Consider the following 24,530-nt stretch of genomic DNA (forward strand, 5'->3'; position numbering starts at 1 on the left):
CAGTCCAGGTGGGTCCTACTCCTCCTCCTCCCGTGTTGGTGGATGCCCAACCCGAGTACGAAGTGGAGAAGATCATAGATTCACGTACTGTACAGAACTCGGTACAGTACCTCGTACATTGGAAGGGGTACGGGATTGAGGAGAGGCAATGGGTACCTAGGAACCGCATGCATGCGGACGAGTTAGTGAAGGAATTTCATGCTGTACATCCCGAGAAGCCTGGTGGGAGTTGTCCGGAGTCCACTCCTCGGGAGGGGGGTACTGTGAGGAAACGCGGAAAAGCCGCCGTCTCTCGAGGTGAGGCGGCTGTTTCCGCGTCCAGCATGGCGTCACAACGCGGAAAAAACGCTGCATGCCGCATGGGCAGTGCGGCGGAATCCGCATTGGTAACGGCGGAATCCACATCAGAGGCGACCCCCGCATTAGATACATTGCAAAACAGTACTGGTGTGGCTGGGACTGATAGTCCACCAAGATTTAGACTTACACGCGCGCGAGCACAGAGGCAGAGTTTAAATAGCAGTTAGAAGGGTGTCGGCTGACCAGCTGGGTCAGCTGACAAATTCCACTGCTCCCATTGGACCAGCAATTAGGGAGGTCCTGGAAAGGTCCTAGAGTATATATACTGCTGGTTGTTCACTTGCTCCTTGTCTGGCGTTGCGTTCACATATGTGGGAGCACCCAGATCCGTAGTCAGATCCGTTAGTGTGCCGGGACCAGCTGGAGCTGTAATCCTACACTAAGCTAGATTCTGTTGATAGCTAAAGTACTAGTTTGATTGTGATTATCTGTTATGACTTTTGCCTGCCTTGACTATCCTCCTGAACTCTGATCTTGCACCTCGATATTTCTGATACTCTGTTGCCGTACCCCGGCTCGTTCCTTGACTCTGCTTCTGCCTCCTGATTTTGTACCCCGATATTTCTGATACCCCGTTGCTGAACCCTGCCTGTACTTTGACTCTGCCTTTGCCTCCTGATCCTGTACTTTATCTGTCCGTGTGTGTACGACCTGGCTTGTCCGACCTCGAGAACCGACCTTACCGTTAGAGGCGGTTCCTCGCTCTGTTAGCGATCCTTCCTCCTGAGGGTCACTTTCAGATATCCCTTCCTACTGTCAGACTGACTCCTCCCGTCTTGGAGAGCTCAGGTCTGCGGAAGGAATCTGTGCAGTACTCCTTACTGCATTGAGGCCTTGTCCTCTTAGTGTTACAGTTACACCAAACACTACACTCTACTCGGGTGATCAGAGGTTAGTTTGTATATCGGATTATCGGTGAGACTGCAGTTCACTTATAATCTGGTATATATCTGTATTTCCGGTGATACTGCAGATCACCGGTAATCAGATACTCTCTGCGCCCACCGTTCGTTACATACACTAAGGAATTATTGCAGGAAATAGGCCATGTTGAGATCAGAATTCAGTCCATATGGGATTCTTGTTCCCAGAGGATAAATCCATCCAGCCTCTATTTTGTATAGTTCATTTTCTATATTGCCACCTCTTTTTGGAATTCTTTGTTTCGTTATCCCCTTAAACTTTAAACCCTTAGGATCTTTATTGTGGAACCTTTCAAAATGTAAGCCTAGGGGGCTATCCTTAGTGGCATTCTCGATATTGTTTATATGTTCGCCAATTCGAGCACCCAACCTTCTCTTAGTTTTCCCCACATACATCAAATCACAGGGACAAGTAATGCAATAAACTACTCGTTCAGAGTTGCAGTTTATGTTATCACATATCTCATAGCGCTTATCGCCTTTCGCATTTCTGAAAAATTTCGTTCTTTCCACATATTTGCATACAGTACATCCGCCACACTGGAACATTCCAAATCTGGCAGGAGCATTGCTCAGCCAAGTTTGTTTTGGTTTAGAATTAAATTCTGATCGTACCAATAAATTCTTTAAATTAGGAGCCCGTCTGGCCGTCATGTATGGTCGATTCCCCACTAATCTCTCTATTCTTGGATCTAATAACAGAACATTCCAATGTTTTTGTAGAGTTGTCTGTAGCTCATACCAGTGACTGCCATAAGTAGTTATGAACCTAATAGGACCAACATTTTTTTGCTTTCTTTTACCCCATAACACCTCTTTTCTGTTCTTATCTTTCGCTTTTTGAAACTCCTTTTCAACTAGATCTATAGGGTACCCTCTTTCTTTTAATCTTTGACACAAATCTTCACCTTCTCGTGCAAAATCATCTTCCAGGGCGCAATTCTTTCGTAGCCTGTGAAACTGTCCCCTTGGCACCGCTCTCTTTTGCGATATCAGGTGGTGACTTTGGTAATGGAGTAATGTATTACCCGCGGTGGGCTTTCTATACGTAGAGGTGATAAACCTGTCACCCTCCTTACGGATTCTCAAATCCAAAAAGGACTGCTCATCTCTACTATACTCATATGTAAAACGTAAGTTTCTCCCATTATCTGTCAATCTCGTCATGAAAGCCTCCAATTCCTCTATACTACCTCGCCAGACCAAGAGCACGTCATCAATAAATCTCAGCCAGAGGCCCACATACCTCTGGAAGAGATCAAGGGGGTACACACCTCTGCGCTCCCACCAGCCCAGATGTAAACAAGCATAGGCAGGAGCGCAGGATGCCCCCATCGACGTGCCCCTGGCCTGGCGGTAGTAACGTCCATCAAACATGAAGCAATTTAACTCTAGCACCATTTGTAGTGCCTCAATCACAAACTGGTTATGCAGTGGGGAGTCAGGGAATTGCTCACGAAGGAAGGACGCGGTTGCCGCCAGCCCTACCTCGTGTGGAATCGAGGTATATAGCCCCTCCACATCAATACTGACCAAAATATCTTTTTCAAGTACATGGAAACTATCGAGCACCACCAATACGTCACCTGTGTCTCGGACATATGAGGGTAAACCCTCAACCATGGGTTTTAATTTTCCATCAAGGTATTTACCAAGCCTCTCGAGGGGACCCTCATTGCCGGACACTATCGGTCGCCCCGGAGGTGTTTCCCTGCACTTGTGTATCTTGGGGATGATATAAAAAATTGGTGTTCTAAAGCTGGTTACACCGCAAAAATCAGCCTCTCCCTTGGTGAGGACCCCCATCTGCTTCCCACTGTCTACCAGCAAGTTTACTTTTGTCTTGATTGTTAAAAATGGATTCTCTCTCAATCGTATGTATGTCTCAGTATCACCAAGTAATCTTAAACACTCAGTTCTGTAATATGATTCAGTCATTAAAACAACGTTACCACCCTTGTCACTCGGACGTATCGCTATGTCATCTCTATTTTTAAAAAAATCAAGGGCCTTCCTTTCGGCCAGGGTAAGATTGTCTCTACTTTTTTTTATTGTTGTTAGGCTTCCAAGCAATTTTCTGTAAGTCCCTCTGTACTAAGTCTCTAAAGGCCTTTAATTTATGGTTTAATTGGGGCATGAATTTTGATTTCGCTCTTAGATCTAAGGGATTTGGATTTAAATGTTCAGGTTCATCTGATAACCCCCCACCATCTCTTGTTCCTTCGTCTAGCAATTGCTCCAAATCTCTCAGGGAGGCATTAACTGATTATAACGCATTACAGCATTAAAAGTACTGTATGTGATTTTAAAAAAAACAGTTCAGGGGTTCTTTAACCTCCTGGGCAATATGCCTGACACTGTGTTGGCCAAGAAATTTAGCTGAAAGCGGTTTGCCCGACACAGTCGGGCTTGCCATTGAGGAGGTATTCTAGTGTATTCTAGTGTAGCCAGGTGGGACACCTATAGATAGGACCAGTGTAGATACCCAACTAGATGAGCACCAGTATAATTTAGCCAGCTATAGGTGCCCTAGTATAGGTGCCCTCACAGTGATCCCCGGTGCTGTTACTTACCGTGCCTCTTTCCAGTGCCAATTGCATCACCCCTGCTGCGTACAGCTTCAGTAGCTCCGGTTTTCTCTGTGCGGAGCATCGGGACTCAGCATCATGATGTCGCCAACATCATAGCATCATCAACGTCTTGACACAGAGACCCGGTGCTGCGCCTAGAGAGAAGACATGAGCTACTGGAGGGGACATTTATACCTGGCTATCTATACTGGGGGCCCCTATACCTGGATACCTATTTTGGGGGCACTTATACCTGTCTACAGAACTACTGTGCCTGCGCAGTACATTCCGGACAACATGGACTTGATTGACATTATGAATGTATTATATCAAGAGGGTATAGCACTGTTACTTTATAAATTATGGGCTTGTAATTAGGGATGGACGCAAAACTGAAAAAAAATGCACCTTTATTTCCAAATAAAATATTGGCACCAAACATTGTGATAGGGACATAATTTAAATGGTGTAATAACCAGGACAAATGGGCAAATAAATTACATGGATTTAATTACAGTAGCATACATTATTTATAATGGCCAAAAACTGAAAAATAATGATTTTTTTTTCCGATTTTTTTTCCTATTTTCCCATTATAACAGATTTAGAATAAAATAATTCTTGGAATAATGTCCCACCTAAAGAAAGCCCAATTGGTGGCGAAAAAAACCCAAGATATAGTTAATTTCATTGTGATAAGTAATGATAAAGTTATAGGTGAATGAATGGAAGGAGCGCTGAAAGGTGAAAATTGCTCGGATGCTGAAGGGGTAAAACCCCTCAGTTGTGAAGTGGTTAAAAACATATAGTAAGGAGAATAGTTGGTACTAGCCGACCCGCGGCGTAGCATACGCCGCATAAGATGGTAGAGGGCAGGAAGGGGGTATTGGGCACAGCGGCGAGGAGGGGAGTTGGACCCCCCCTCACCTGGGTCCCCCATGTGCGCTCCCCCTCCTGCTTAAGCACAGTAGCAGCCACCACTATTAGTAAGAGGCAGCGGGCGAGGAAGACTCACCTCTTCCGTGCTCCATCGTGCGTTCCACTGTTGTCACTTCCTGCAATGCTACCCACTGTATTGGTGTAATTTGCCTTTTTAAAACAGAAGGACATCTGCAATAATTCAGCTATAAGTGAACATTTGTGGTTACCCACAATGCACTGCTACTAAATATGTAAATTACCCCTTTTCCCCCTTGGTAAGCCAAGCAAGCATCTAGAGCTGCTGGTGTATAGCAAACATATAGCTTTAAATTTTACACAGTCATATCATACCCACATGTAGACAGCCTGTTTCAGACTTTTGGCCCTCATCAGTACATGGCAGGGATTGATACGGCTGTATGAGATAGGGCTTGGACCAGTACAACAGAGTAACCAAGCAGCTCAGGGTGACCCAAACTACTAAGAATGTATAGGATGATAAAAGAGACCAAAAAGACCTCCTACTAAAAAAAGCAAAGCTTGGTGTAATTTGCCTTCCTAAAACAGAAGGAAATCTATATATATAATAGAGTAAGTGCCTCAACCTTCAAGCAAGAAGAAGAAGTAGCTCCCTGCCCCCAGGGCCGGTCCAAGCAAGAAGAAGGGGCTGGTCCAAGCAAGAAGAAGAAGTAGTGTCATATCAAACCAAGGGCAAAGAGGAATAATGTGCACTAGCCGACCCGCGGCGTACCATACGCCGCATAAGAGGGTAGAGGGCAGGAAGGGGGTATTGGGCACAGCGGCAGGGAGGGGGGTTGGACCCCCCCTCAACTGGGTCCCCCATGTGTGCTCTACCTCCAGCCTAAGCTCAGCAGGAACCCCCCCCCTCACCTGGGTCCCCCATGTGCACTCCCCCTCCTGCTTAAGCACAGTAGCAGCCGCCACTATTAGTAAGAGGCAGCGGGCGGGGATGACTCACCTCTTCCGTGTTCCATCGTGCGTTCCACTGTCGTCACTTCCTGCAATGCCGCACACTGTATTGGTGTAATTTGCCTTTTTAAAACAGAAGGAAATCTGCAATAATTCAGCTTTAAGTGAACATTTGTGGTTACCCACAATGCACTGCTACTAAATATGCAAATTACCCCTTTTCCCCCTTGGTAAGCCAAGCAAACATCCAGAGCCGCTGGTGTATAGCAAGCATAAAGCTTTAAATTTTACACAGTCATATTAAACCCACATGTAGACAGCCTGTTTCAGACTTTTGGTCCTCATCAGTACATGGCAGGGATTGATACAGCTGTATGAGATAGGGCTTGGACCAGTACAACAGAGTAACCAAGCAGCTCAGGGTGACCCAAACCACTCGGAATGTATAGGGGGATAAAAGGGACCAAAAAGTCCTCCTACTAAAAAAAGCAAAGCTTGATGTAATTTGCCTTCCTAAAACAGAAGGAAATGTGCAATAATTCAGCTATAAGTGAACATTTGTGGTTACCCACAATGCACTGCTACTAAATATGCAAATAATTCCTTTTCACCCTTGATAAGTCAAGCAAGCCTAAAGCTTTAAGTTTTACACAGTCATATCAAACCCACATGTGACAGCCTGTTTCAGACTTTTGGTCCTCATCAGTACATTGCTTAGTAAGCCAAGCAAGCATCCAGAGCCACTGGTGTATAGCAAGCATATAGCTTTAAATTTTACACAGTCATATCAAATCCACATGTAGACACCCTGTTTCAGACTTTTGGTCCTCATCAGTACATGGCAGGGATTGATACAGCTGTATGAGATAGGGCTTGGACCAGTACAACAGAGTAACCAAGCAGCTCAGGGTGACCCAAACTACTAAGAATGTATAGGATAATAAAAGAGACCAAAAAGCCCTCCTACTAAAAAAAGCAAAGCTTGGTGTAATTTTCCTTCTTAAAACAGAAGCAAATCTGCAATAATTCAGCTATAAGTGAACATTTGTGGTTACCCACAATGCACTGCTACTGAATATGCAAATTATCCCTCTTTGCCCTTGGTTTAATATGACACTACTTCTTGCTTGGACCAGCCCTGGGGGCAGGGCGCTACTTCTTCTTCTTGTTTGAAGGTTGAGGCACTTACTCTATTATATAATTACTATTCCCCCTCCAGGCCGCCATGGATAGTGGGGGAATGATATAATTCGGCTTCCAGCGATTGCTGGAGGTCGAATTATTGTGTTTTTTAAGCAACTTCGGCTCCGTCTTCTGACGGCGCCGACGTTACTCACTGAGCGCCGCTATAGACTGATTCCCATTACAGTCTATGGCGGCACTCGCTGCGCCCAAATCTAGCAGTGCTGAAAAGCACTGCTCCACGACCGCTTTGCAGTATTGGTTTTTTGACCCTGCATAGTTTGACATGCGAAAGCAAATGCATATTTGCATGAGCATTGCCTCATGAATAGTCAATTAGGCCAGATTTGCAAAGCCAGACTTGCTAGGGTTAAGCCTCCTTTCCACAGACTCTTGATAGGCAGTGAAATGCCTCTCAAACTCTCTCAACTGCTCACTGCTACCTAGTAACTGCTTGTTGCTGCCTGATAACTGCTCACTGCTGCCTAGTAACTGCTTGTTGCTGCCTGATAACTGCTTGTTGCTGCCTGATAACTTCTTACCTGTGCCTGGTAACTGCTTGCTGAGCACACAGCTCAACAGTCTGTGGAAAGGAGGCCTCAAACTTGGTCTTTGAGCACGCATACATTTTCTCATGCAAAGTACTTCTTCTTCTTGCTGGAAGGTTGAGGCCCTTATTCAATTATGTATAGCCAATTAGGCCAGATTTGCCAACCCAGACTTGCTAGGGTTAGGCCTCCTTTCCACGGACTGTTAATAGGCAGTGAAATGCCTCTCAAACTCTCTCAACTGCTCACTGCTGCCTAGTAACTGCTCACTGCTGCCTGGTAACTGCTCACTGCTGCCTAGTAACTGCTTGTTGCTGCCTGATAACTGCTTGTTGCTGCCTGATAACTTCTTACCTGTGCCTGGTAACTGCTTGCTGAGCACACAGCTCAACAGTCCGTGGAAAGGAGGCCTCAAACTTGGTCTTTGAGCACGCATACATTTTCTCATGCAAAGTACTTCTTCTTCTTGCTGGACGGTTGAGGCACTTACTGAATTATATATATAGATATTTAGTAGCAGTGCATTATGGGTAACCACAAATGTTCACTTATAGCTGAATTATTGCAGATTTGCTTCTGTTTTAAGAAGGAAAATCACACCAAGCTTTGCCTTTTTTAGTAGGAGGGCTTTTTGGTCTCTTTTATCATCCTATACATTCTTAGTAGTTTGGGTCACCCTGAGCTGCTTGGTTACTCTGTTGTACTGGTCCAAGCCCTATCTATAATGCCATTATTATCTCATACAGTCTTATCAATTCCTGCTATGTACTGATGAGGACCAAATGTCTGAAATAGGCTGTCACATGTGGGTTTGATATGACTGTGTAAAACGTAAAGCTATAGGCTTGCTTGACTTTCCAACGGTGAAAAGGAATAATTTGCATATTTAGTAGTGGTGCAATGTGGGTAATCACAAATGTTCACTTATAGCTGAATTATTGCATAGCAGGGATGCTCAGCAGAGCTTGAATATTCGAGTAGCTCGAATATTCGAGCTTTTTTTCAGCTATTCGAGCTCGAATACCGAGCTTGAATAGCTGCAGCTATTTGAATGGGCTATTCGAGTGAACTCGAATAGCCCACTCGCTATTCGAGCAAACAGCGCTATTCGAGCTCAAATACCGAGCTCGAATAGCGTCATAGGCCAGATTGATGTCCTTAGAGCCAATCAGAGGGCTCCCAGGCCCTCTGACGGCAGCCAATCACAGAGGGGGACCCTGGCCAGCCCCTACCCTATAAATAGCGGCCGCCATGTTAGGTTTTTCCGTCCTTGCCTGACTTTGTACAGAGAAAGATCTGCTCCTTTGTGCTTTGGCTTAGCAAGTGCTCTATTGTGGTCAATTACCTAGCGTTTTTGCTCACATACACCTGCTATACACCTATATTGTTGTTAGCTAGATAGAGATTGTATTTTAGTTAGTAGCTTGTGTGTTACATAGAGACAGGCAGCTGCTGCAGGCAAGCTTACACAGCTTTAGGCCTCAGGGCCTTGCCTGTGTGGGCAGCTGTCCTCCTGTCCTCTGTTAGTTTATTTCTGATCTATACCTAACCAGTGTTTCTGCTGTTTATTCTACCCTGTCTTGTCCTTTACTTAGTGATTGATTATTGTATTTTGTATACTCTATACTGTACTAGGGACACTCACTGTTACTGTTCATAGCTCCTGCGTGTGTGTGTGCGTGCACTGTCTGTACAGTACACACACAGTATTCCCTTCTACTGAATCATCTGATTACTACTGAATCTGATTATTGTATTTTCTAGTTCTTACTGTACTAGGGAGGGACACTCAGTCACTGTTCATAGGCTAGCTCCTGCGTGTGTGTGTGCGTGCACTGTCTGTAGTGTAAACACACTCTATTTCCTTCTACTGAATCTGATTACTACTGATTATTGTATTTTCTAGTTAGTGTACTAGGGGACACACTCACTGTTCACACTTACTGATTCCTAATTATTGTATTTTGTATTTGTACTGTACTAGTAATCACTTAGCGATCTAATCACTTAGTGATTAGTGTCACCTCACCCACCAACCCACTCCATTAAAGTACCCCACTTTTTCACCCGCCCTTTTAAAAAACTTTTTTGTTTACGCCCAAAACATCTAAGATGTCTGGAAGTGGCAGCCAGCGCGGTTTGGGCAAGGGGAAGGGCAGCAAGGGAATCAGGAGGAGAGGGAGCAGCATTGTGGCAAGCCGCGGCCGCGCCACCATGCACAGTTCCGCAGCAGCAGCAGCTGCGTCAGCGGCTAACATTCCGCCTATAGCCACTGGCCGTGGACGCCTTGGTCGCCGCCCAGCAGGAGCAACTCATGCTGCAGAGACACAGCAGCAGCAGCAGCGTGTAGTACCTGCTCCTATTTTCCTCCAGCCGGGACGGAAACGTCCCATTGAGGAAAAGGATGCAGCCACTGTGGTGCAACTAATGACGGAGGATGAGCAGCCCGCCATCAGCTCTGCATCCGAGGCCTCCACCCTCACCACCACCACCACCACCACCACCCCTGTTCACAGCAGCCGCCCAGCAGGGCCTGGGGAGGAGGCCAGTTCACCGTCAGTTGGCGATCTGTCATTCAGCAGTCTTTTGACCCCAGGCATCATGAGTCAATTGTCTGCTGTTGTTGGCGATTTGGAGGAGGAGATGCTGATGGGCACTTTGGGGGATGAGGGATTGGACAGCAAGACTGTGGCGACAGTCAAGCAGCCCATCCATGCATCAGGAGAGGAGTTTGGGGGGTCATCATCCCAGCAGGACATGTTTCAGGAGGGGGAGGATGGTGATGATGATGACGTGGTGACAGACAAAGACTGGGTGCCGCCACCACCAGCACCTGGGGATGTCATCATCAGCAGCTCTGAGGAGGAGGAGGAGGATGCGCTTGTGGGCCTTGCAAGGAGGCGCATCATTGCAAGCATTGGCAGCAGTAGGCAGGTCCCACAGCCTGCTGGTGTCTCAGGCTCAGCAGCAGCAGCAGCAGCATCTGCCAGTACCACCACCATCCGCACCCAAGCCCCCCCCCAACCACCACAGGGAGACAGGCAGCAGCGGCTCCAGGCCATAGGGGGCTTTTCTTGTCACCAATCTGGCAATTTTTCACCATGCCCACAGTTGACAGCAAGTACGCCACTTGCAACCACTGTCAGCGGAAGTTGAGCAGAGGTGCAGACCCCTTAAAGTTCAGCACCAGCTCTCTGATCAACCATCTTGCTGCTAAACATTACCACCAGCATGAGGAGTTCCAGAGGCTGAAGGCATCTGGTGCTGGCAGTGGCACCACACCCATCACTGCACAGCCTTCAGCAGCAGCAGCAGCAACAGCAGCCACCCGCCCTCCTGCTCCTCCAGCAGCACCAGCAGGAGTGAGGAAACGCACTGCTCCTCCCCCCTCTGCAACTCCTGCCGCCGACACTGAGGCCTGTTCTGGCAGCCAGTCCTCAGTGGCCTCCTCTGCTGTCTCCGCTGGTTCCCGTGCTAGCAAAAGGCAACGCCAGAGCCTTTTGAGAGAGTCCTTCCAGGGGGTGGTTAGGGCTCTGCCTCCCAGCAGCCGTCGCGTGCATCAGCTGAACGGCTTGCTGGCACGGGCCATGTGCTCCCAACTCCTGCCGTACACGCTCGTGCAGGAGGGGAGCGACATGCGTGCGCTGCTTGCTTGTGCAGCCCCAGACTGGCAGCTCCCCAGCAGACACTTCTTCGCCCGCCAGGTCATGCCTGCACTGCACCGCTTTGTCATGGCCAATGTGGAGCGAGGGCTGGAGCACGCGGTTGGTGAAAGGGTCCACGTCACCATGGACTCCTGGAGCAGCCACTTCGGGACAGGCCGCTACCTGTCCTTCACTGCTCACTGGGTCAGCTTGGTGGAAGGGGGTGAGGATGGGAGAGCAGCAGCGGGCACAGCAGCAGCAGCAGCAACACAGTGGGTGGTGCCACCCCGCAGGGTCAGGGGAACTGCAGCAGGTTCCTTCGATCCTCTGCCATCCTCCGGCACACCTGGCCAAACCCCCCGACTCAGCAGCAGCATGAAGCCACGCCACTGCCAAGCGCTGCTGCAGTTGGTCAGCCTTGGTAAGACCAAACTGACAGCAACCCATGTGTTGGCCAAACTCCAGGAGCAGGAGAGGATTTGGCTGACCCCCAGAGGCCTCAGAGTCGGAGAGGTGGTGGCCGACAATGGGGCCAATCTGGTTGCCGCGATCGACAGGGGAAACCTGACCCACATCCCCTGTCTTGCCTACGTGCTGAACCTGGTGGTGCAGAAGTTCTTGCGCACCTACCAGGGGATGGGCGAACTGCTGGAAACGGCAAGGAATGTTGTGCGTCACTTCCGGCGCTCGGCTGCAGCCTCTGCGAGCCTGGAAGACGTGCAAAAGGAGCTGGAGCTGCCACGCCATCGGCTGATCCTTGACGTTCCAACTCGCTGGAACTCCACCCTGGCGATGTTGGAGCGTCTGGTTGAACAGAAGCACGCTGTCAACCAGTACCTTGCCCTGGCCACTGTGTCCGCCGCTCAGAAAAGGGACAAGACCAGCAACATCCCGTCCATCGTCCCCGATGACGACTGGGGGCACATGCAGCAGGTGTGCTTAGTGCTGGCTCCCTTTCTGCAGGGCACCAACATGGTGAGCAGGGACCATGCTATGGTGTGCGAGTGGGTGCCCCTGGTTTGTCTGCTGAACAGGGCCCTCGATGCTTTGCTGGAACAGGGAGCGGCAGCCTTGGCCCAGCAGGAGCGGCATGCAGCTGCACAGTCCATCTCTGAGGGGGAGGAGGAGGAGGACTTGGTGGAGGTCCCTGACCTTGCTGCTGATGAGGGGGATCAGCACAGTGCAGCTGAGTTGGTGCGGGGGTGGAGAGAGGATGAGGCGGCAGAGGAGGAGGATGAGGACAGCACTGCCGTCGATGTGCCAGCAGACGTGGCCCGCCTCTTCCCAATGGCAGCGCACATGCTGACGTGCCTGCGCAAGGACCCCAGGGTGATCCAGATGAAGCAGAGGGAGGACATCTGGATCAGCATGATGTTGGACCCGCGCCTCAAGGGGAAGTTGAGCCAGTTCCTGCCTCCTGCAGGAGGAGACCCAGCACAACAAATAAGGAGCTTGCAGCAGGCCCTTGTTGAGCGCTTGGAGGAAGCCTTCCCCCAGCCTTCCACCTCCACTGTCCAGCCAGCACAGAGGCAGCAACAGGTGCCTGCATCCAGCAGCAAGCGCCCCACAGACCTGCTGTCTCTCAGCAACGAGCTCTACAGGACTGTAGAGGCTCCAGCAGTGACTAGAGAGGAGGTGCATGCAGCAGCATCCTCCTCCGGTCACAGCCAGCGCCTGACCCGCATGGTGGCTGACTACATGGGGTCCTACAGCGGGCTTGACAGCGATGCCCCTGTTGATCCCATGGAGTATTGGGTCAAGCGCCTGGAGATCTGGAGCGAGCTGGCGCAGTACGCCCTGGAAGTGCTGTCCTGTCCCCCTTCCAGCGTGCTGTCCGAGCGCTGCTTCAGTGCAGCTGGTGGCGTGGTCACCGAGAAACGCTCACGTCTGTCTCACAAGTCTGTGGACAGACTGACGTTTCTCAAGATGAACCAGGCGTGGGTGGAAGGCGAGTTCCTGGCCCCTGTTGTCGGCGAGAGGGGGACATGAACTGGCTGCCGGAACCATTGTTAATATGCCTTACCACCCTTTACCACCTCCTGGCTCCTGCTCACTACTAAGCCAGCCTGGTTCAGTTTGACTATTACGTCGCATGTAGCCACACATTTTACACCTACAGTGGGCTGCTGTGTACTGCCCTTCTGCTGTCTGTCTGTGTTTCCCACTGCCAGGGTACACAGATTTTACCTTCTGCTGCCACTCTGCCACCAGCTATTACGTCCAACAATAGCTATATGTTAAATTTGCTGTCAAGAAAAAAAAAAAAGTAAACCATTAAAAAAAAAAAAAGGTTTAATTTTTCTGAGGTGCCCGGGTTGAAAACTGTGTTGTCCCAGTTGTGTATTGGACACGATGTGGGCTGCACGACCGCTGTCTGGGACCTCCTGTTGTGTTTATTTACAGCCCTGGTATCACCGCTAGGTACCAGGGCTATTATGTCACGCTGCCTACCTACCTGCTGCCACACTCACACTACTCCTCCATTCCTCCTGCTGCTGCTGCTGCTGTCTGTCTGTCTGTGTTTCCCACTGCCAGGGTACACAGATTTTACCTTCTGCTGCCACTCTGCCACCAGCTATTACGTCCAACAATAGCTATATGTGTAATTTGCTGTAAAAAAAATAAATAAACCATTAAAAAATAAAAAAGGTTTAATTTTTCTGAGGTGTCCGGGTTGAAAACTGTGTTGGCCCAGTTGTGTATTGGACACGATGTGGGCTTCACGACCGCTGTCTGGAACCTCATGCTGTGTATTTACGGCCTGGTACCACCGCTAGGTACCACAGCCTATAATGTCTCACTGCCTGCCTCATTGACTGCCTGCTGCCACACAATCATCCTCCTCCTGCTGCTGCTCTTGCTGAATTTACCTCCTGCTGTCTGTGTGTTTCCACTGCCAGGGAGCACATACAATGGCGCTTCCACCATGCGCCACCAGCTATTACGCTCAAAAATAGCTGCATTTCTTTAAAAAAAAATATATATACTTTTTAATACTTTGTGATATTATTTTTAGAGGTGTCCGGGTTGAAAACTGTGATGTCCCAGTTGTGTATTGGACATGATGTGGGCTTCACGACCGCTGTCTGGAACCTCATGCTGTGTATTTACGGCCTGGTACCACCGCTAGGTACCACAGCCTATTATGTCTCGCTGCCTGCCTCATTGACTGCCTGCTGCCACACAATCATCCTCCTCCTGCTGCTGCTCTTGCTGAATTTACCTCCTGCTGTCTGTGTGTTTCCACTGCCAGGGAGCACATACAATGGCGCTTCCACCATGCGCCACCAGCTATTACGCTCAAAAATAGCTGCATTTCTTTAAAAAAAAAATATAGAAGAGAAATAAGTGAAGAAGAAGAAGACGATATAGAAGAAGAAGAAGATATAGAAAAAGAAGAAGAAGATAAGGGAGAAGAAGAAGAAGATATAGAAGAAGATATAGAAGAAGAAGAAGAAGATAGAAGATAAAGAAGAAGAAGAAGAAGTATATACAGTACTGAACAAAATTTTGGACACAACTTCTCTCTCCACCTTTTTTTTTTTTAGGAACATCCCCACATAATCACTTGCTGTTGTTACTTGGAAAAAAAGATGTTTCTTGCATCATTCACCCCCAAAACAAGTGTTGGAAGCTATTTAAGGCCAATTTGAATAGTCAGCTCGAATAATGAGCTCGAATACCGACTCGAATAGTGAGCTCGAATTTCGAGGTCGAATCGAATAGTAAAAAATATTCGACTCGAATATTCGACCGACCTCGAATAATTTACTATTCGAATTCGACCTAACTCGAATAATAAAAAGGGGTATCCGAGCATCCCTGTTGCATAGTTACTTCTGTTTTAAAAAAGCAAATTACACCAAGCTTTGCTTTTTTTTAGTAGGAGGTCTTTTTGGTCCCTTTTATCCCCCTACAAATTCCGAGTGGTTTGGGTCACCCTGAGCTGCTTGGTTTCTCTGTTGTACTGGTCCAAGCCCTATCTCATACAGCCATATCAATCCTTGTCATGTACAGATGAGGACCAAAAGTCTGAAACAGGCTGTCACATGTGGGTTTGATATGACTGTGTAAAATTTAAAGCTTTAGGCTTGCTATACACCAGTGGTTCTGGATGCTTGCTTGGCTTACTAAGGGTGAAAAGGAATGATTTGCATATTTAGTAGCAGTGCATTGTGGGTAACCACAAATGTTCACTTATAGCTGAAATATTGTGTATTTCCTTCTGTTTTAGGAAGGCAAATTACACCAAGCTTTGCTTTTTTTAGTAGGAGGTCTTTTTGGTACCTTTTATCCCCCTATACATTCCGAGTGGTTTGGGTCACCCTGAGCTGCTTGGTTACTCTGTTGTACTGGTCCAAGCCCTATCTCATACAGCCGTATCAATCCCTGCCATGTACTGATGAGGGCCAAAAGTCTGAAACAGGCTGTCTACATGTGGGTATGATATGACTGTGTAAAATTTAAAGCTATATGTTTGCTATACACCAGCAGCTCTAGATGCTTGCTTGGCTTACCAAGGGGGAAAAGGGGTAATTTGCATATTTAGTAGCAGTGCATTGTGGGTAACCCCAAATGTTCACTTATAGCTGAATTATTGCAGATGTCCTTCTGTTTTAAAAAGGCAAATTACACCAATACAGTGTGCGGCATTGCAGGAAGTGACAACAGTGGAACGCACGATGGAACACGGAAGAGGTGAGTCTTCCCCGCCCGCTGCCTCTTACTAATAGTGGTGGCTGCTACTGTGCTTAAGCAGGAGGGGGAGCGCACATGGGGGACCCAGGTGGGGGGGGGTCCTGCTGAGCTTAAGCTGGAGGTAGAGCACACATGGGGGACCCAGTTGAGGGGGGTCTAACCCCCCTCCCCGCCGCTGTGCCCAATACCCCCTTCCTGCCCTCTACCCTCTTATGCGGCGTATGCTACGCCGCGGGTCGGCTAGTATGCAATATTTCAGCTATAAGTGAACATTTGTGGTTACCCACAATGCACTGCTACTAAATATGCAAATCATTCCTTTTGACCCTTAGTAAGCCAAGCAAGCATCCAGAACCACTGGTGTATAGCAAGCCTATAGCTTTAAATTTTACACAGCCATATCAAACCCACATGTGACAGCCTGTTTCAGACTTTTGGCCCTCATCAGTACATAGCAGGGATTGATATGACTGTATGAGATAGGGCTTGGACCAGTACAACAGAGAAACCAAGCAGCTCAGGGTGACCCAAACCACTCGGAATTTGTAGGGGGATAAAAGGGACCAAAAAGACCTCCTACTAAAAAAAGCAAAGCTTGGTGTAATTTGCTTTTTTAAAACAGAAGGAAATCTGCAATAATTCAGCTATAAGTGAACATTTGTGATTACCCACATTGCACCTCTACTAAATATGCAAATTATCCCTTTTCACCCTTGGTAAGTCAAGCAAGCCTATAGCTTTACATTTTACACAGTCATATCAAACCCACATGTGACAACCTATTTCAGACATTTGGTCCTCATCAGTACATAGCAGGAATTGATAAGACTGTATGAGATAGGGCTTGGACCAGTACAACAGAGTAACCAAGCAGCTCAGGGTGACCCAAACTACTAAGAATGTATAGGAGGATAAAAGAGACCAAAAAGCCCTCCTACTAAAAAAAGCAAAGCTTGGTGTGATTTTCCTTCTTAAAACAGAAGCAAATCTGCAATAATTCAGCTATAAGTGAACATTTGTGGTTACCCATAATGCACTGCTACTGAATATGCACATTATCCCTCTTTGCCCTTGGTTTGATATGACACTACTTCTTCTTCTTGCTTGGACCAGCCCCTTCTTCTTGCTTGGACCGGCCCTGGGGGCAGGGCGCTACTTCTTCTTCTTGCTTGGACCGGCCCTGGGGGCAGGGAGCTACTTCTTCTTCTTGCTTGGACCAGCCCCTTCTTCTTGCTTGGACCGGCCCTGGGGGCAGGGCGCTACTTCTTCTTCTTGCTTGGACCGGCCCTGGGGGCAGGGAGCTACTTCTTCTTCTTGCTTGAAGGTTGAGGCACTTACTCTATTATATATATAGATAAGTAAAACAAAAGATTTTTTCAAAAAGAACCTGTAGTCTTTGAGAAAAATGGTTTTAAAACTGATAAAATTACAATTTAAAAAACATGTTTCCTTTGCATTTTTTAAAATTTTAAAATTTTCTCAAAAACTACAGGCTTTTTTTTTTATGTGAAATTTTGTACAAACGTAATTAGCTGATTACAATCATCTCTGGAAAATTAGAACACAATTAAATGAATGGAGCTAGTCTTTAATTTGCTCTATGTACGATGGAATCAGCAAGGCGTCCACCTTATCTTGTGTTGATGTTATCTTTTTGTTAACCTGTGATTAAATGGAAAGTGCAATACTTTGCCTTGCATTCATCCATATTTATCTTTCAGTTCCCGCTATTCAGCCCTCAGTGTCCCTAGAATTAAACAGTGCTGGATCTCCCGAGTGCAGAGCCACTGGTGGATTCCCAGCAGCAGAGATCTCCTGGATCCCTCATTCAGATCGTATAAACACTACAACATTCCACAATCTGGACCAGACCTGGACAGTGATCAGCATCTATGAAAATAATGTGACTGCTGTGATCTGTCAAGTTACTCATTTAAAATTGAAAAGTGCCTGGATTTGGCCCATTGCAATAAGAAGTTTCATCGTAAGTAAGTTGTTTTTTTTTAAATATCTGTTTTTTTTTAGTTCAAACAGGATAAAAGTGAAAACAATGGTCAAGTAAGTACAACATTGTCCAAATTGTCATCATAATTGTGCATGTAATAACCAAGATATACAGTTTCAGAGATACTCCATGAGACATCTTTACACATATTCATATTGACATAGGCCTCAATTCACTAAGATCATGCTAGAGATAATAAAGCAAGAGAAAACTTACCTCCACACGTGAGAGAGTTATCTTACCTCTTCATTCCTTAAGTTACCTCTCCTGTAGTTAATTTACCTCCTCTGTAGTTAATTTACCTCCTCTGTAGTTAATTTACCTCCTCTGTAGTTATTTTCACATGCAGTTAATTAACAGCCTGTCTTTAACTCTGGAGTTATTTTAAGGATTGGAGAGTTAATTTAAAGACAGAAGAGTTAACTTTAGGTTTGCCTGAGGTAGAATGTTTCCTGAATACTACATGCCTTATCACCATGGTAACAACTCTAGAAGAGTTATTAAAGACAGGAGATAAGCTTAGTGAATTGAGGCCATATTATCTAAATTACAGAACCTTAAACCGAGGTGACAAGTGACATGATGGGATAGACATGTGTATGTACAGTGCCTAGCACACAAATAACTGTGCTGTCTTCCTTTTTTTTTATTTATCTGCCTGAAAGAGTTAAAGGGGCACTATGGCGAAAATTTTTTAAATTTTAAATATGTGCAAACATAAACAAATAACAAGTACATTTTTTTTCCAGAGTAAAATGAGCCATAAATTACTTTTCTACTGTGTTGCTGTCAGAAGTGACATGTTTTGGACTAGTCCATCTCTTCATAGGGAATTCTCAGCAAGGCTTTTATTCTTTATAAAAATATATTTTTTTTTTTACTAGTACAGAATGCGCCCACCAGCCCAGTAGAAAACATATATATCAAAAACCAAAACCCAGAGTTCAGAGTGTTCGCTATCAGTTAATCCACAATGGTGTCTTGTTATCAATATGAAGACAGCGCTCCTCTTCTTTAGAATACAGCCAGATGCAATCCACCTCAGTTTTCAGGTGGGTCTCTCATGTAAATCAATCAGCCATAGATCTAGCAGCATTACGTTTCCAACGATTTTAATCCAAAGTATCACTTTAAAAAAATCACAATAAAAACAAACATAGTGTAAAACCATTTACAAGCTGCCAATGCCCTGCGTTTAGATTGCACTCACGTAACCAGGGTATAATGTGCGCATATCAGGCCTGCTGTCAGCCTTGCGGTGTCACCTCCACTGCGGTATCGGCGTCCCGTTTTCCGCTGCGGCGTTCCCGCTCGTCCTCAATAGCTAGCCGGCTCCCGTGATTCAATTCACTTCCAGTGACGTCAGGCGCTCCAAGCTCCGCCTTACGCGTTTCGTCCGCCAAGGACTCATCAGAGGCTGACGTCACTGGAGCGTCCGACGTCCTTTATACTTTCTTCCGCATACGTAGGCGCCAACGCGGTCAATTGGCCGCATGGAACCCTCGTGATCACAACTTATGATCACATGTTCTCTTGCTGGAACGCACCGTTCGCTCCAGCGCATGCTCACTTTGTTCACAAACCTGTCGCTTCTGTCAGATTTCTACTGCCTACTGTAAGTGACAGCAACATAGGAGAAAAGTAATTTATGGCTCATTTAACTCTGGAAAAAATGTACTTCTTATCTGTATATGTTTGCACATATTTTAAATTTTACAATTTTTTGCCATAGTGCCCCTTTAAACATCAGGTATGGAAGTGACAGTTTCTGTCTCATTCGGACATAGTCAGAATATAGCATAACCCTCACTGATAAGTAATTACAGCCATTAAACACTTTCCTATCAGTAAATAGCTTCTAAGAGCAGGAAATGGATAAATAGGGCCAGTAATTCATAGATTTTAGCCCTGAAATACTTCAATGAAGGTGTTATTGAGCAGAGACAATGCAGAAACAGTAAAAACTTCAAAACTTGTTTTAAATATAAAATAAAACTGTGGGATATCTAAAAAAAGTCATTTTTAGGAGATGGAGGATAGATACAACGTTTTTTCTCATCAGTTTATTTTCACCTCGGATGTCCTTTAAGTAAGAGTATCCTCATCCTCAAGAACCATTTTTGAAGAAAAAAAATCCATATAGAGTGAAGAATAGGTGGGTAGTTAGACAAGGGTTAAGAGAGTGGCATATTGAGATTAGGGAGGGAGGGTAAGGAGGGTGGGGGGAGAGTGGGGGAGGGGAGGTATGATGGGGATAAAGTAGGTTGGGGGTCAAGTCTTGTGCTGGAGGTAGGTGGGGAGGAAGTGGGCGGCCATATTATCCCGTTGCAAGTCCTTGGCTTGTAAGGATATTAGTAAACCTGGTCTGCAGTGTAGTAGAGTATTAGGGTCTAAGCCAGTGCTCAGTACAGTTATACATATTTTGGATTGATTCTTGTATTGTGTCCCTTTCCTCCAACCAACTTGTCCACATTATAACACTTTTTCTTTCTCTCCTGTGTGGAGTGTATCATTTCTTCCATTCTCATAATGTAGTTTAAGGTGTTGACAAGTTCTGAGAGTGTAGGGGTTGAGGTTGTTTCCCAATGTTTCATATGTGAGTATTTTGAACATATACCGTATAGAGATCAGTGGCGTAGCTAAGGAGCTATGGGCCCCGGTGCAAGTTTTACATTGGGGCCCCCCAAGTACTCTATACATAACAATTGATACGGCGCACCAAAACCTGCCAGTGGCAACTACAGTGTCAGAGGTGTAAGAAGGGGATGGGGAACAGTTTGTTAATGATTACCACTATTCAAAGTATCTATAGAAGTGATTATTACCAAGACAGGGCCAATAGAGAGCTAATATTGTGCTTGAGAAAGGGCCCCTCTAGCCCAAGGGCCCCGATGCGGTCGCTACCTCTGCAACCCCTATTGCTACGCCACTGATAGAGATCCAGGAATTAAACAACATTAAACAACATTTGTGAAGTCCATAGGGAATTCCCTTATGGGATTATGGGAGTTGTAAACATAACGGGACTCTTACAAATAGTGAAGTGAATGTATGATTTTTAAAGAAGTTGATTTGTGGTTGTTGTACTATAGGAACCTTTTTAGCCTTTTCACTGGGGGACAAACATTATTATTTGTGCAATACTTTATCCAATCTGAAAGGGTAAGTCAGCCTTGTCATGTTACTCCCAAATTGGCCATTAATGGGTTGGTAGAAACATGACTCTGTAAACAGTCAATTATTATTGCATAGCATCATTCAATCTCAATCAAGTATCATATTTCAGCAAGAAATATTTTTTATTGACTAGTTGGGGATGGGCAGGCTTTGGTCCTTTAACCTATTTAAGTTCCTGGACGTAGAAACTACGTCCAGGAACCATGCGCGCTCCCGTGGCCGATCACGCGCGTGCACGCGCACTCTCGGCCCGCGGTTCGTTAGCCAGGTAATCAGTGAATCGGGCTATGGTGCCCGATCACTGATTTCTCTCCCCCGCTGAAAAAGCGACAGCTTCTCAAGGAAGCTTCACTTTTTCTGGCTGTAGCGTCCTCCATGCGTCTCTCTAAGCGTGTGTTACGCTTAGAGTGACGTCATGTAAACAAACTCATGGCCGCCATCTTGTGGCCAAAAAGTAATACTACAACTAAAAGTAAAAAAAATAAAAATCATTTACATTATAAATCTACTGTTTACATCCCACCCTCCCAAAACTACCCAAATAAAATGTTTAATATAAAAAAACAAAAAAAACATTACAATAAAAAAAAAAACATGTAAATATTTACCTAAGGGTCTAAACTTTTTAAATATCAATGTAAAGATGAAATATTTCTATATTTTTTATTTTAAACTTGTAAATAGTGATAGATGCAAAACGGAAAAAATGCACCTTTGTTTCCAAATAAAATATTGTCGCCATACATTGTGATAGGGACATAATTTAAACGGTGTAATAACCGGGCATATGGACAAATACAATACGTGGGTTTTAATTATGGAGGCATGTATTATTTTAAAACTATAATGGCTTAAAACTGAGAAATAATGAATTTTTTCAGTTTTTTTCTTATTCTTCCTGTTAAAATGCATTTACAGTAAAGTGGCTCTTAACAAAATGTACCCCCCAAAGAAAGCCTAATTGGTGGTGGAAAAAACAAGATATAGATCAGTTCATTGTGATAAGTAGTGATTAAGGTATAGGCTAATCAATGGGAGGTGAACATTGCTCAAGTGAAAACGACGGAACGAGAATGGGTTAATAACCAGAGCCTTTTTTCATTTTTTTGCTTTGTGATCACTGTGATTGGCTCACAGTGATCACAGGGTCAGGAGCACAGCTGTTCTTAGACAGCTGAGTTTTGTGCATTTGGGATGCACTATCGTGTCCCAAGCTTGGAAGCCATGTAGTTAGAACTAAGCTGCATCAGACTTAAAGAGGAGCTGTCAGCCATACTATCTCAGAAAAAAAACCCATATATAAGTAGATAAATACAGTACTTGCTCTACTTACATAATGTAATGATCGCTGCTGCAGCAGCTATTACTGGAAGTAGTAGTGCTGCAGCTCAGGCAGTTCTGATCTATTTCCATGCAAGCTGCATAGATTTGTCTGTCTTTCCCTGCTGTCAGCTTGTGACTGATTATCATTCACCTGTGTGGGAATCTGCATGTCTGCTCCCATTGGATGACCTCAGTATAAAGATCTGCTTCCTGCAGGGTTTCCTTGGGTTTTCATAGCTTCAGCTTAAGCCTGCCTTGCTGTCGCTTTTGCCCCCGATCGTGTTTCTTGTTATAAAGATACTTTGCTGGTCTTTGCATCATATATTGGTTCATTGCCAATATATATGCATACCAGCACGTTTATTATTTTCCTTGTATTCGTGTTACGTTGATACATCAGTGTCGCTGATGTATACGTACACGAACTGTTTATATCCTGTGTGCAGTTAGTCAGCTTCCAGCACGTTTTGGTAGGTTGCGCGTACCGTGACCACCCGTGCTGAGGTAGTTACCCTGCTCCTGGTTCTGTTTGTGGATTGCGTTCATCTCTGCGAAGAGATAGCGAATCCTTCTGAATCCTGTCCTGTTACCGTTTGTGGATTGCGTTCATCTCTGCGAAGAGATAACGAATCCTTCTGAATCCTGTTCTGTTACTGTTTGTGGATTGCGTTCATCTCTGCGAAGAGATAACGAATCCTTCTGAATCCTGTTCTGTTACCATTTGTGGATTGCGTTCATCTCTGCGAAGAGATAGCGAATCCTTCTGAGTCCTGTTCCCTGTGTTACTCCATTCCTAGTCAGCGTTCCTGCTTATGTCATATATCGGTTCATTGCCGATATATACATATGTTAGTCAGACGTTACAAATAGTTTCATTGATAGCTGTAATTGTAATACGCTAGGAAAACATACTTATTGTATATTTATCTGTGTTACGTTCATCTATCTTAATCCTGCTGTTTCCTGACTGTCCTGTCCTGTCTTTGTGAGGCACGCCATCGCCGCAACGCATTGGCTGCCTCATTCCAGTCTGTCTTGTTGTGGACGCTTGCTGTCACTAAGTAGCCGCTAGCTAGCAAGCGTTCATTCTGTCTACCTGTCCTGATCTCCTCAGTTCTGGTTTGTGCGCTCAGCGCTACTTTGCGCTGAGACGTTATAACGAAAGCATTGTTTGTGGCTGTCAGATCTGCACCGGCTCTGTGCGCCACAATCTCCTATTGGAGTCAGTCCTCCCCTCCACTATACTAGGGATAGCCTGTTTCCTGGTGCTAGTGTGTGTACCTCCTCCACGCCAGCTCATGCGTTGCATGCTGACTGTGGAGAATACACCACCAAGCCTTACACATAACATACGTTTTGCACTGTCCACATTTTGATTTTAGCGATATTTCTATAGTAAAAAAAAAAGAAAATCCTTCTCAGGATTTTCCATTTTGACTGTGTCTAGAAGCCAATCCTGTCATCATTGCCTCCCTTACTCTGTCTGTGTATCATACCCTCCTCCCAGTCTTCAGACACTCCCCACCCAGCTCTGCAGTAGAAAGTGCATTGCCTGAGAAATATTGGCAAATCAGAGAGGAACAGAGGTGTGGGAGGGGAAAATGCAAGGGAAAGAGACTTCAGCCAATCAGGCTGCATTAGTTATCTCTGAAGGGAAAGTAAAGAAGAAAAAAAAAGAAAACCCAGCATGCCCTGCAACTTTCTTTGTGCGGCAGATGTACCATATAAGAGCCAGGGAAACTGGTGAATGAACTTTTTCCTGGTTAGCATCCTTATTACTTGTTTACCAGATAAAAATAGATTATTGATTTTTCATTTAATGCTTGACAGTTACACTTTAACCACTTCGCATCCAGACCTTGTTTTCCCCTTATTGACCAGAGCAATTTTGACGTTTTAGCTATGTCCCTTTTTAATCAACCATAACTTTTTCCCTACTCACTACACCTAAATGATCTAGGTATCGTTTTTTTCAGGACAAACTAGACTTTCATTGGCGGGTATTTTGTCCCTAGACCAAAAAAGTTTTCTATGCATTTTAATGGGAAAAAGAGGGGAAAAATGAAAAAAATGCATTTTTGCTCAGTTTTTATCAATTCCAGTTTAAAAATAAAAAGTGCCACAGAAGATAAAAACATGTCACCAGTATTCTGTCCCCCAGTATAGATAGCAAAATGTGTCCCAAGTATCAGACCCCCCCCCCCCCTCCATAGCCAGATGTGTCCCCAATATCAGTCACCCCCAGTATA

General features: G+C 45.6%; 2 protein-coding genes across 2 annotated transcripts in view; one reads left to right on the forward strand and one right to left on the reverse strand.

Moving 5' to 3' along the window:
• The window catches only part of PDZK1 (PDZ domain containing 1), a 108,882-nt gene that overhangs the window by 63,873 nt on the left and 20,479 nt on the right, over positions 1-24,530 (reverse strand). The window lies entirely within an intron of this gene.
• LOC137547496 (uncharacterized) overlaps positions 1-24,530 on the forward strand; it is a 56,882-nt gene that overhangs the window by 18,166 nt on the left and 14,186 nt on the right. The window contains exon 3 of the mRNA XM_068271091.1: positions 17,498-17,764. Coding sequence (XP_068127192.1) covers positions 17,498-17,764 — 267 coding nt within the window. The remainder of the gene's footprint in view (positions 1-17,497; positions 17,765-24,530) is intronic.

This window comes from Hyperolius riggenbachi, chromosome 2 (genome assembly GCF_040937935.1).
Source record: "Hyperolius riggenbachi isolate aHypRig1 chromosome 2, aHypRig1.pri, whole genome shotgun sequence".
In the NCBI taxonomy this organism is placed as follows: Eukaryota; Metazoa; Chordata; class Amphibia; order Anura; family Hyperoliidae; genus Hyperolius; species Hyperolius riggenbachi.